General features: G+C 48.4%; 2 protein-coding genes across 2 annotated transcripts; one reads left to right on the plus strand and one right to left on the minus strand.

Moving 5' to 3' along the window:
* Positions 1-762: 762 nt before the first annotated feature.
* samd14 (sterile alpha motif domain containing 14) lies at positions 763-5,253 on the plus strand (the record flags this gene model as incomplete). Its single annotated transcript, XM_080511350.1, is given in 11 exon segments — positions 763-799; positions 1,937-2,094; positions 2,271-2,387; positions 2,473-2,659; positions 3,302-3,401; positions 3,503-3,571; positions 3,702-3,858; positions 3,959-3,985; positions 3,987-4,082; positions 4,767-4,922; positions 5,098-5,253. Coding segments are annotated over 11 exon segments (1,260 nt in total).
* A 1,897-nt stretch (positions 5,254-7,150) lies between these two features.
* csf3a (colony stimulating factor 3 (granulocyte) a) lies at positions 7,151-8,173 on the minus strand (the record flags this gene model as incomplete). The annotated part of the gene is made up of 4 exons (XM_080511853.1): positions 7,151-7,345; positions 7,462-7,593; positions 7,789-7,896; positions 8,006-8,173. 4 exons carry the CDS (start codon positions 8,171-8,173, stop codon positions 7,151-7,153), a joined length of 603 nt encoding a protein of 200 aa, XP_080367979.1.
* Between the last annotated feature and the right edge of the window lie 5,155 nt (positions 8,174-13,328).

A 13,328-nucleotide genomic window follows, 5' to 3' on the forward strand; every position in this document is an offset into this window, starting at 1 on the left:
CTAGAGGAGGAAGATGCTCTATAATCTTGATTAGAGGAGGAAGATGCTCTATAATCTGATGCTAGAGGAGGAAGATGCTCTATAATCTGATGCTAGAGGGGGACGATGCTCTATAATCTTGATTAAATGGTAAAATGGTAAATGGTCTAGATTTATATAGCGCCTTCTAACCACACTGAGTGCAGTCCCAAAGCGCTTCACATATCAGTCATTCACCCATTCACGCTCACATTCACACAACAATGGGACAGAGCTGCCATGCAAGGCGCTAGTCGACCACTGGGAGCAATTTAGGGTTCAGTGTCTTGCCCAAGGACACTTCGACACATAGACCAGTGTAGACTGGGATCGAACCTCCGACCTCTCACTCCGAAAGACGACCACTCTACCACCTGTGCCACAGTCGCCCTTTATTAGAGGAGGAAGATGCTCTATAATCTGGATTATAGAGCATGTCAGAAGACTCCGCCATACGGTAACGTCCGTCAACACGGCCGAACGGCGAAGCCTCCCGAAAACTCTCGACGCCTGAAATCGCTTCTCAAAATCAGCATCTGAGCGACGACTCGGCTCGGTGTTAAAAGTCAAGCGGGTGGAAAGACGGAAAAAAAAGTTTAGAGTGAAACAGAAAAAAAAAAGAAGAACTTGAGCCAAACCTCGGACGCGTGTCGTTTTCTACAATTGGTCAACGTTGCTATGACCTCATGTTCGTCTCTGTCCTTCTTCTCCATGTTGGTCTGTGTTCACAGATACTGCTGAGTCATGTCTACCACCCTGGACGACACAGAAAACGTGTTCGGTGAGCCTCAAACGCACATTTAAATTCAACTTTTTCTCAAATCTATGAAGATCCACTTCCCTTCTCTGAACCATACTCACTCATATCAGCTGAATGTAGAGTAAATACTATATAATATCTGCTGCTCTCATGGATATCAGGTTATGGTGCAGTGTGTGTGTGTGTCTCCCTCTAGAGGCGGTAGTAATTATGACAGCAGCAATGTAGGGAGGAAACGTGTGTTTGTGGTTCGTTTACTGCAAAAGTCAGTAATAATACACTAATATCATCATTCAACTGCAGGTTTCTTGTCCCAACGTCTCCTTGATTGTTGTCTCTCTCCTCCCATTTATGGCTTTACCCCCCCCCCCACACCTCCACCCCTCCACCCCTCCACCCCCTCCCTCCATATAATTTGCCCGTTGAGGCTTCCCCCACTACTCCCCTCCTCCATGCTTTTAAGTGTTTACCTCCTCTCCTTCCGCCCCCTGGGAAATAAAGTGCTGTCAGTTCAGTGTGGGGGAGGAGGTAAAGGACTGCACACACACATCACACACACACACACACACACACACACACACACACACGCACACACACACACATGCAATAAAGGGGGAGAACAACTGACCAGATACACTTCCTTTAATCCTTTAAACACAAGAAACCCCTTCATGAAATAAACCAACAGGAAGCACAAAGCTCCGAGTAAAAACTGTTGAATCAGCACAAGGCTCTTAAGAAAATTGTGTGTGTGTGTGTGTGTGTGTGTGTTGTGTGTGTGTGTGTGTGTGTGTGTGTGTGTGTGTGTGTGTGTGTGTGTGTGTGTGTGTGTGTGTGTGTGTCTTGGTCAGCATGTTCAATATTTGATGGAGCCTTGATGCAGTGAGTGGCAGGAAGACGAATGTGTAGCATCATCATTAAAATGTCTCATCCATCATCCATCCATCCATCATCCATCCATCCATCCATCCATCCATCATCCATCCATCCATCCAATGTCACTATCAGATCTTGACAGTTTCACTTTGAGGTCACTGTAGGGTCACTGTGCGGTCACTGTAGGGTTACTGTAGGGTCACTGTACGGTCACTGTAGGGTCACTGTCGGGTCATGATGAGGACCACAGTCCCTCCTCGGAGTAACTGCAGTTGGTTTCAGACCTAAACGAGGCGATCCCAGAGACGGAGCTGCTGGACAACAGCATCCAGAAAGGCCGCGCCCAGCTGTCCGTCAAGGCCCGGAGGCAGCGCCCCTCCAGATCCCGTTACCGTGACAGCGTGAGCTCCACGGAGGGTGAAGACAACCTGGAGAAGAAGGTAATGTGGGCTCTCATGTGTGGGACCGTCCCTATTTGAGCGACCGTCAGGTGGAGCGACCTCCAGAGCGACGCCGTCTGGGACACGAGGGAGACGGGTCTGGGGTGACGGTCCCCCGAACCCTCGATCCCATTGGGACCGTTGACGCCAAAATTAAAGTCTCTTCCCGATTCCAGGAAAGTCCGGTGCACTCAGCCCGCTCACCGCTTCATGTGGCGAAGCGAGGCTCCTCCCCGTCTCCCGACTCGCTGCGGTCGGCCCGAAGCCCCGCCTTCTCCTTCGACACGTCGCTGGTGAGAGACCGATCGGAGTTCGGTACGGGCGCGGCCCGCGATAAACGGGCAAGAGCGTCGTCGTGACGACTTCGATCTCCTCTAGGGGCGTCGCTCTCCAGAGGATGGGGCTGCGTCATTGGCCACGCCCCCGCGGGGACGGTACCACCAGCTGACCAACGCCACGTCTCAAGAGCCGCTGGTGATGCCCAGTAGCTCGCCGTCCAAATCCTGCCCCTCGTCTGAATGCTCGCCGGTTTACCTGAGGAGGAGCAGGAGACCTGAAAGTGAAGGTACACACACACACACACACACACACACACACACACACACACACACACACACACACACACACACACACACACACACACACACACATAATTGGTCCATCCGGTTCTCTTCTGGGGAAAAACTGTTCCATTTGGACGACGAGGACACGAAGTCTTAACCAGAGCAAACCAGAGATCTCTGATCCGCCTTGAAAACGCGGGTCTCAGTTCCTTCACAAAAGATCTTCCCAGCGGGCGGTACGAGAGGACGTGACGTAGCGCAATGCATTCTGGGTAGTTAAAAAAAAAAAAAAGAAGACTTTATATCGCGGTTGCTTGTGAATACCCATTAGTCATGAGCTAACTAGCCTAGCCACCACGGGCTAAAGAGGTGGGGACTTCCGGTTTCGGTTCCGGACCAATCGATGAGCCGTGTTTCTTCTTCACTTCCTCTCTGGTCAGAGTTTCGTTTTTGGGGCGACAGCGCCCCCTAGCCAGCGGCCGGTGCAACCGCGTGACGTTTTCCAGGCGGTTTGGTCTCGAAAGAGAACGTGAGCCCAATGAAGGTGTGGACATCCTCGGCTCCCGTCCCTCCCGAGTGAGCAGAGTTCTGGACCATCCCCCCTCGACCAATCAGTGAAGTCCGTCTGTCTGTGTGTGTCTCAGTTCTGGTTTCTGATACAAGTCGGGACACCAGTCCAGTCGACCAGCGCAGTCCAACGGTCGTCTTCGACAAGAAGACCAAGAGACGCTTCCTGGACTTGGGGTGGGTGAGACACACACACACACACACACACACACACACACACACACACACACACACACATACACACACACACGATTCTGGACTCAATCTGTGTCCCTCAGGGTGACGCTGAGACGCTCCTACATCCGGGTGAGGAAGGATAAATCGAACCGTCTCTCAGTGGGCAGCCGGTTAGTCCATCACCCGTCGCTACCCTTGTCAGAAGCCTCAGCCGGTCCTGACCCCCCCCCCCCCCCCCACCCCCACCCCCTCACCCCCTCACCCCCCCACCCCCACCCCCACCCAATCCTTCATCCTCAGGGAGCCGTCTGAGAGTCCGTCCCGTTCTTCCGGATCCTTCGTCTCCTTTTCCTGGTTCACCGAGGGACGGGGGTCCCTCTCGTCGTCCGGTACACCCCCCTGCTCGCCCAAAATCCCCCCGCTGGGCTCCCACGGACCCCGCAAGTCCCACTCCCAGGTAGCCCCGCCTCCTCCCCCGGTCGGTCCGTCAAACTCCAGGATCCCTTTGACAAACTCTCCCGTGTCTGAAACTCTGCCTCTGTGTTCTTGACCTGCAGGAGTCGGCCCTCAGCGAGGAGTACTCCCCCCCCCCACACCTCCTCCTCCACCTCCCCTCCTGTCGAGTCCTCCTCCTCCAGGGCCTCGCACCCATACCACACCCTGTCGCAGTCCTCGGACGAGGTAACGCTCTCACCTGCTCTACCCACACGACACAAAGTCGTCTGCGACATCCAGACCTCTACCGCCAAGATCTGTAATTGGACACGATGGCAATATGGCGCAGGGTCATTCTGCCCTCCACTTCCTGTGAGTGGCGGCGGTGCTGCTGGTCATGTTGACATTATTGATGTTGGTGGTGGAGGAGCTGTTGGTACTATTGATGTCTGTATTATTGACATTGATATGGGCGGTATTGGATAGTGGGAATCAATTCCCTTTCTTGAATTGTTGCTAGTTTTCGTGGATTATCGGGGAAGGTATTTTATTTTTAGAATTCTTTTCCGATTGTGTCCACAAGTACAAGCCAGAGCAGCGCAGACCTGCATTGTTCTGACGGAGACACGTTGGTACAGAGAAATATCTAAGGTCTGTTGGTGTGCCGGAAAAAAATGAAATGCTCAATGAAAGGAAACAAAACGTATCACCAATATCTGGAACGGCAAGAAGCAAGAAGCAATTTAAGAAAATAAAATAACCACGTCACACTTAGGCCACGTTTACCTGGATTTCTGAAATAACGGGGATATTTCTCTGCGTTTGGGCACATTTACAAAAATATAAATAATTAAATTATTGTATGCAAATAAAGGCCCAATAAAGTAATTTTAGAAAAACAAATCTTCCGTCCTCTTGTCTCCTCCTCAGCCCTGCGAGGAGTCGTCCTCCCTCATGTCTTCTTGGACAACTCAACAGGTTTGTCAGTGGCTGCAGGGACTCAACATGGAGAAATACGTCCCAGAATTCAGTGCGCGGGACATCGATGGACAGGAGCTGCTGCAGCTGGACGGCAACAAGCTGAAAGTGAGCAGCAGGAGGACGGTGGGGAGGAGCAGCAGGATGGGGGGGGGGGGGACAATCTAAATCACTGGCCTACGATGGAAAAAGTTGATTTTCAATCAAACGTCTTAAATCTTCTTTGTCGTCCTTCGTCGACCTGTGAGTACGCAATGTGACCTTTGACCTTTGCCCCCTGCAGGGTCTGGGCGTGCTCAGTTCGTCGGACCGCAGCGCGCTGAAGCGGCGCATCAAAGACGTCCAGAGTGCGGCCGAGAAGGAGAAGAAAGCTCTGAACAAACTGGAGAAACAGAAAGAAAAACAGAGGCGGAAAGACCAGGAGCAGCGCAGGACCTGAACACACCACCAGGGGGAGGCAGTGAGGGAAGAAAGGGGGACTGGAAGAGGGTGGGTGGGTGGGTGGGGGGGGGGGGGGGGGGGTGTTAACTGAGGGTGACACAGGTGAGAAAATATGGGGAGAAATATAAATGGGCGGGGCCGAGGGGGGCGGAGTCAGAGTGACGCTACGGCTCATCGCATCAGAAGCGCGGCGGAAACCGGTTTACGTTGATGTTTATGTTCGTTTGTTTGTTTACATTTTGAGTATGGGTGCCCTGAAGGACCAACACATCTCGCCTGGGGGGGGAAAAAAAAAAAACCCAAAACAAAAGCAAAAACAAAGAAAAAAAAACAAAACATGAAAAGTTTCAGAAAAATAAACAACAAACCTTTGAATATTTGCTGCTGTTGTTGTCGTTTGTCGTCGCCATAGTAACACATCCGATTTAAGAGTTTGGGTGCTTTCCGTCGGGTCGCTTGCAATGTCATCCGTGGGTGGGGGGGGGGGGGGGGGGGGGGGGGGGGGGGCACGAACACACGGAATTTAGATTTTTGAATTTTTTTTTAAAAAAAACAGCGGAAAACATAATTTTCACATTGTTTTATTTCAGATAGAAAAATATTTCGAACCATAAAATCTCTGTGGATAAATACTCAATAATTAATAAATAATTACAACCATTAAAACCGTTATTAAATAACACAGTTTAAAAAAAAAGGCACAAGGAGTAACACTCCTGATCATATGTAACGACCTGAGACAAATTAAAAAATAAATAAAGTACTTTATATAAATAAGCAATAAATATGCTCCAGACATAAACACTCGGGGGCACGAGGCTCTGCCATTTGCCCGAATAAAATAGAAAATGTGCTTCACCGTTTCCCAAAGAGAACTTCTCAACAAACAAAATCCACAAAAGGATGTTTTCACAGGAAAACAAACAAACATCAGCAAAAACAGAGTCTCTCTCAAAATAATCCCAAAATATGAGAATACAAGACGTGGTTCTTCAATGTGAAGTCGATTCTGCATCAGGAACTTCGAGGTCCTAAAAGATCCTCAAGGATCCTTCTTCTTTTTCTTTTTGTCGTTTTTGGATTTTTTTTCTAAAAGTTCAAAAACAATATTTTTAACTGCAATACACAAACGTTTGCTACATTTTAAAAAAAATGTCTTTTTGTTTTGATAACTGTTAAATATACAAGTCACTTTCTAACGTTTCTTAACGTTAAACTTTCTTTTTTAAATGTGAAAACTTAATTAAGTTTTCAAAACTTGTTGCTCTGCATCAGTTTGTGTTGCAATATTTGGTTTAAATAAATACCTAGAATGTATGATAATTATTCTTGTTTTTTTTGTGACAATTTAACTTGAGCTTTACTGTTTAAATTACAATTTAAAGTTGAACTTTGTTGTTTTAAAAAAAAAATGGTATTGACGTTGGTTGATTCATGTTGTTGCCGTTTCTTTCACAGACGACTTGAATCTTTTACGTAAAAACCAGAGTTGTCTTCAAGACAAGGGTTTTTTTCGTGAGTCGCTCGGTGGTTGCCATGGAGACGCGATAAACAGCGTTATACTTCCAGACTAACGCTACTTCCTGTCTCCTGCTGGGATCTGGAACGTGGCTCTTCTGGGTAAACGTCTTGCTCGTTGTCCCATCCTGCGTCCTCACAGACTTTGTTTATAAAAAATAAATAAAACTTTTTTAGACGTCCTCGTCTGAAGGTCGGCGCCCTGAAGTTCATCGAAAGCCTCCGGGGGGGCGCTGCGGCTCCCGCCGTCACCCCTCACCGTGTGCTGCACTATACCGGCGCTCCAGCGAGTCCTTACATGCAGAACCTGTCGGTGTGTGTGTGTGTGTGTGTGTGGGGGGGGAGACGGGGGGGCGGGGCTTAGCGTGGGCGGGGCTTTAGTGCGCCCCTGCGGCTCGCGGCCTCTGGGGGGCGACGGTCCTCAGGCTGCGGATCAGGTCGCGGCAGAAGGAGCGCAGCTGCGTCAAGGTCACGTGGGCGGCCACCTGCACCTCGTAGTCGCCGTGGAGACGAGACGCCAGGTCCGAGGCGGCGGCTTCATCCGTTCTGGCGAGTTCAGCAACCTCCTGCAGCTGAAGCATACGGAGAGCGGTGAGCGGCCAGTCAAGTGTGTGTGTGTGTGTGTGTGTGTGTGTGTGTGTGTGTGTGTGTGTGTGTGTGTGTGTGTGTGTGTGTTGAGGGTTGTTACCTTGGCGATATGAGCCAGCAGGTCTCTGAGGTCAGCGTTCAGCCCCGTCAGCCCGCTCAGTCGGTCCGACAAAACTCCCAGAAGCCCCTGGTACTGCCTGCAGCCGGCCAGCATACGGCCCACTAACATGTCCTGTAGGGGGCGACACACACACACACACACACACACACACACACATTGACACCAAAAGGTCAGAGAGAAAACATCACAGAAGAACGAACGAAGAAATAAAAAATCCACCCGTTCTACTAAAACAGAATAAAGATGAAGAAGAAGAAGAAGAAGAAAAGTGCACAGTCGGCTGAAATAGCCAGTGCGTGGACTGACCATGGTGAAGTGTTGGGACAGCGGCTTGAGGACGGGGGAGGGGCCGATTCCCAACGACACCGTCATCATCTGCAGGCCGGAGGCCTGACTGGAGTCCAGAGCCAAACCCTGGGAGAGGGAAAAACAAAACAAACAAACAAACAAACTTCGTTACGAGGAGAAAAAAAGGAAAGGGGAAGGAGGCGACGGGAAGCAGCCAATCAGAAGCCTCGGTTACCTCGGCGGTGACGGCTGCCGCGTGAACCGCCGGGACGTCGCGGAGGATTTTCTCCAGCAGCAGCTTGGCTCGGTCGGCCGCCTCTCTGAAGGCCGGCGAGGCGCCGGGCGGCGCCGATGCGAGCGGAGCTGATTGGACCAGAGCTGGAAGCAGGAAGCAGAGCAGCATGGCGGCTGTGGGGGGGGGGGGGGGGGGGGGGGGGGGGGGGTGATTCGTTAGGACAGCAACTTTTTGGGATTGATGACTCGAAAAGCTTCAGGTTGGATTAACGACGACGACGACAAAGTTGCTGGCTGCGATGCAGTGATGTCATCGAGATGACATCACGAGACGACTCTCCCAGACTGAACCGAATCCAAACCGACCAATCAGGAGAGCGGAGACTCGGGCATAGATGGCGGTCAGGAACTGGAATTCCCAAACATTTTCTTTCACCACGAAACTTTAAGAACCTCAGATAACTAAATAACTTGTCATATTTTGTCAATCATCTCAATTGACAAATTCTATTTGTAGAATCTGTGTGTGTGTGTGTGGGGGGGGGGGGGGGGGGGGGGGGTCGAGGGTCAGCTGTGGGATTCGAACCTTTGAACCTCAGGACCCAGGTCTGCTCAATTCCACCACTGCCCCCAAAATATACCCCAGTTTCCACAACGTCAATCCACATATAAACAGGTTTGGAGCGGTAGGGTCCACTATAGTACGGTATGGTACGGTACGGTACGGCACGGTTCGGCACCATGCAGCCTGCACACAGCAGCCCGCTTATAAACGCCGGCATTCGCACCAAAAACGTGCGCGCAACGGAACGCCGGCTTTGATGCTTGCGCAGGCGCGTCTTGGAGACGCGGATGGTTGAAGTGGTGAATCGAAGCCCGATTGTTTCTCACACACTTAATATCTTGACAGAGCAGAAGTCGCTGATGAGACTCTGTGACGAGGTGAGAAACAATCAGTCTAATTGCTGAGTAAGCATATAAACAGCGGCGTCAGAGCCGTGCGTAAAGCCGCAGTGTGGATGCGCCGCGCCGCGCGCAACGCGTCGCCGTGGGGACAGGAAACCTCCACCGGTCCCGAGTTGACACGCGTCCTCTCTGCCTTTTCACAAGTCCCCCGTTGAAATATTCCATTTTTAACATCTGGAGAACAGACCAAACTGCGCGTTACCGCCGCCCGGATCACTCCGCTCTCCAGGGAACTGCTTTTCCTCGCTGGAGCGTCAAACGTCATTTATTCATGCAGAAACTATTCGCGAGGTTCTGAATTGAACCATTGATGGCAGAATGTGAGTTCTAGAGGGAAAGTTCGTGCAGGTGTGCGCGCGTAATATTGTTGGTTTTTTTTTTGCACGCACACTTTTTGTTTGGATCCTCCGCAAAGTTTTCTACCCCCCCCCCACACACGCAGGTGAGGACCCTCCTCTAAACCCCACCTGACGGAAGTAGACACGTGAGGCGTTCACGGCCCGGACGTACCTGTTGGAGAGTCCATGTCTGTGTTGCGTGTCAGTAGGTGCGCGTGTGTCCGCAGGTCTTCTTCTTCTTCTCAGCCGTCATTTGCGCCGGTGCGCAGTTTTTATGTGCTCAGCCCCCCCACCCTCCACCCCCAACCCCCCCCCCCCCCCACCCTCACGGTGCCTCCCACCGCGGGGTTCCCCCCCCCACCACTGACGGACACCGGAGTCACACCGGGACTCATCTGGATAAAATCCGCGGTGACGAAGCGCCTGCTGCGTCACACCTCCACCGGAAAGCAACAGTTGATCTCAACCCGACGGTCACGTGACTTCTCATCTTGTGCTTTGTGCTGATTTTTTATTATTATTTTTTTTTTTTACATTTTTTACAATTATTTTCATTGAGTCAGGAAGGTTTGAAGAGCAAATGCAAAAGTTTAAACATCACATGAATTAAAAACTCTTCAGTCAATGAATCCAAATGTAAACAAACGGAAGTTTATTCTAAACGCAGAATAAACACTGGAAGTTTCCAGATGAAGCAGGAGCGTCGTGCCGTTTGTGATTTCAAAATACATTAAAAGTGTTTTTATTCACACAAGAACGAATTTGGGTTAAATATCTGTTCAGCAATTGATAATGATGATTGTAATGTCAATAATAATGTAATAAGGATCATTGTAGTTGTTGTTGTTTCATTCATGCTTATTATTGTTATTATAATTATGTGTTGTTGCAGCGCGGCTTTGATTGAAGCGTCACGGACAAAGATGGATCATTTAGAATCTGCTGGATTAAAAACAAAAATTCCCATGACGTCCATGAACCGGTTGGTTTTCACTCTTTAAGCTTGATAGATATATATTAAGATATATATTAATAGATATATTGATAGATATATATTAATACACATATTGATAGATATACATTAATAGATACAGTAATAAATATATATTAATAGATACATTAATAGATAAATTGATAGATACATTGATAGATATATTGATAGATATATTGATAGATAGATATTAATAGATACATTGATAGATATATATTAATAGATACATTGATAGATATATTGATAGATAGATATTAATAGATACATTGATAGATATATATTAATAGATACATTGATAGATATATTGATAGATATATATTAATAGATACATTGATAGATATATTGATAGATAGATATTAATAGATACATTGATAAATATATATTAATAGATACATTAATAGATAAATTGATAGATACATTGATAGATATATTGATAGATATATATTAATAGATACATTGATAGATATATTGATAGATATATATTAATAGATACATTGATAGATATATTGATATATATACATTAATAGATATACATTGATAGATACATTAAAAGATATATATATATATATATATATATATATATATTGATAGATACACATTGATAGATATATTGATAGATGTATTGATGGATATATTGATAGATGTATTGATATATATGATAGATATATTGATATATATGATAGATATATTGATAGATACATTAATAGATATATTGATAGATGTATTGATGGATATATTGATGTGTGACGAGGAAATAAACAAATGACATGCATTCCAGTGTGTTTCCTTCTCGTCGTGTCCTGAACAGGAAAATGTATCCCGTTTTGTTGTTGTTGTTTGTTTTTTTTCATTTTCGAGACGTTTTTGTTGCTCACAATAGCGAGAAGGCCGTCTTCTGAGCCTCGTGGTGTTTTGGGTCGCCTGCTGTGACGTCAGATACTGACGGGCCGGCGTCCGGCTGGTCACCAGTGTGTAATAACACTAGTAATAACACTAGTAATAACACTAATAATAACCTGGGAGCTTTGATGGGACCAGCCGATCCCAATGGCCGCTGAAATAAAGGAAACTTTCCCACTCGGTTCGCGATGATGTAAGATCCCGAGCGTCGCCGCACGTCATTCATTTCTTCCCTTCGACTTTTCTGTTCTTTCGTCAGGGTTTAACGTCTCAGCGGGCGAACAAAGGGAACTTCACCTGGGTGAATGTTCTGGCGACTGAGATTCCCAGGATTTCCTAAGTTGTGAATGCACAACGAAAGAAAGAGGATAGATAATTAACCAGGAAACACACACACACACACACACACACACACACACACACACACACACACACGTTTGGTGTCTCATTGTGCAACCACACAGGAAACACTTGGTTGTGAAAGTGGGCAACGTCAACGCAGCAACGCGTTTCAACACGTCGGAAGGAAACGTTGAACAGGAAGGAGAAGCTCTGACTGCAGCAACGTCACACCTGCAGGAGCAACTAGAGGAGCAACTAGAGGAGCAACTAGAGGAGGAGCAATGACGAGAGGGGCAACGGGAGAAGAGCAATGTCGAGAGGAGCAACAGGAGGGTGCGTTGATGGGGGGAGCAACGACAAAAGGAGCAACGGCGGGAGCAGCAATTAAAAGAAACGCGCCGATGACAGGAGTATTGACGAGAAGGGCAACGTGAGGGGTTGCGCATGGCTGGAGCAATGAGCAACGAGGAGCAATGAGCAATGAGGAGCAACAATAGGAGGAGCAATGACGAGAGGGGCAACGGGAGAGGTGCAACCAGAGCAGCAGTGACAAGAAGAGCAACAGAAACAGCAACAATGGGTGGAGCAACGGCGGGAGGAGCAATTAAAAGAAAAGCAACGATGACAGGAGTATTGACGAGAAGAGCAACGTGAGGGGTTGCACATGGCTGGAGCAATGAGCAATGAGGAGCAATGAGGAGCAACAATAGGAGGAGCAATGACGAGAGGGGCAACCAGAGCAACAGTGACAAGAAGAGCAACAGAAACAGCAACAATGGGTGGAGCAACGACAGGAGGAGCAACAACGAGAGCAGCAACGACAAGAGGAGCAACATGAGGAGCAACGACAAAAGGAGCAACGGGAGGAGGAGCAATTAAAAGAAACGCGCCGATGACAGGAGTATTGACGAGAAGGGCAACGTGAGGGGTTGCGCATGGCTGGAGCAATGACAGGAGGAGCAATGACGAGAAGGGCAATGGGAGAGGTGCAACTGGAGCAACAGTGACACGAGGAGCAACAGAAACAGCAACAATGGGTGGAGCAACGGCGGGAGGAGCAATTAAAAGAAAAGCAACGATGGCAGAAGTATTGATGAGAGGAGCAACGTGTGGAGGAGCAGCAACCAGAAACATCATAGACCATGATGAGTAACAGAAAGAGCAACAACAAGTGGAGCAATGACAAAAGGAGCAATGGCGGGAGGTGCAATTAAAAGAAAAGCAACGATGACAGGAGTATTGACGAGAAGAGCAACGTGAGGGGTTGCACATGGCTGGAGCAATGAGCAATGAGGAGCAATGAGGAGCAACAATAGGAGGAGCAATGACGAGAGGGGCAACCAGAGCAACAGTGACAAGAAGAGCAACAGAAACAGCAACAATGGGTGGAGCAACGACAGGAGGAGCAACAACGAGAGCAGCAACGACAAGAGGAGCAACATGAGGAGCAACGACAAAAGGAACAACGGGAGGAGGAGCAATTAAAAGAAACGTGCCGATGACAGGAGTATTGACAAGAAGAGCAACGTGAGGGGTTGCACATGGCTGGAGCAATGAGCAATGAGGAGCAATGAGCAATGAGGAGCAACAATAGGAGGAGCAATGACGAGAGGGGCAACGGGAGAGGTGCAACCAGAGCAACAGTGACAAGAAGAGCAACAGAAACAGCAACAATGGGTGGAGCAACGACAGGAGGAGCAACAACGAGAGCAGCAACGACAAGAGGAGCAACATGAGGAGCAACGACAAAAGGAGCAACGGGAGGAGGAGCAATTAAAAGAAACGCG

Source organism: Blennius ocellaris, assembly GCF_963422515.1.
Source record: "Blennius ocellaris genome assembly, chromosome: 16".
NCBI classification, from domain to species: Eukaryota; Metazoa; Chordata; class Actinopteri; order Blenniiformes; family Blenniidae; genus Blennius; species Blennius ocellaris.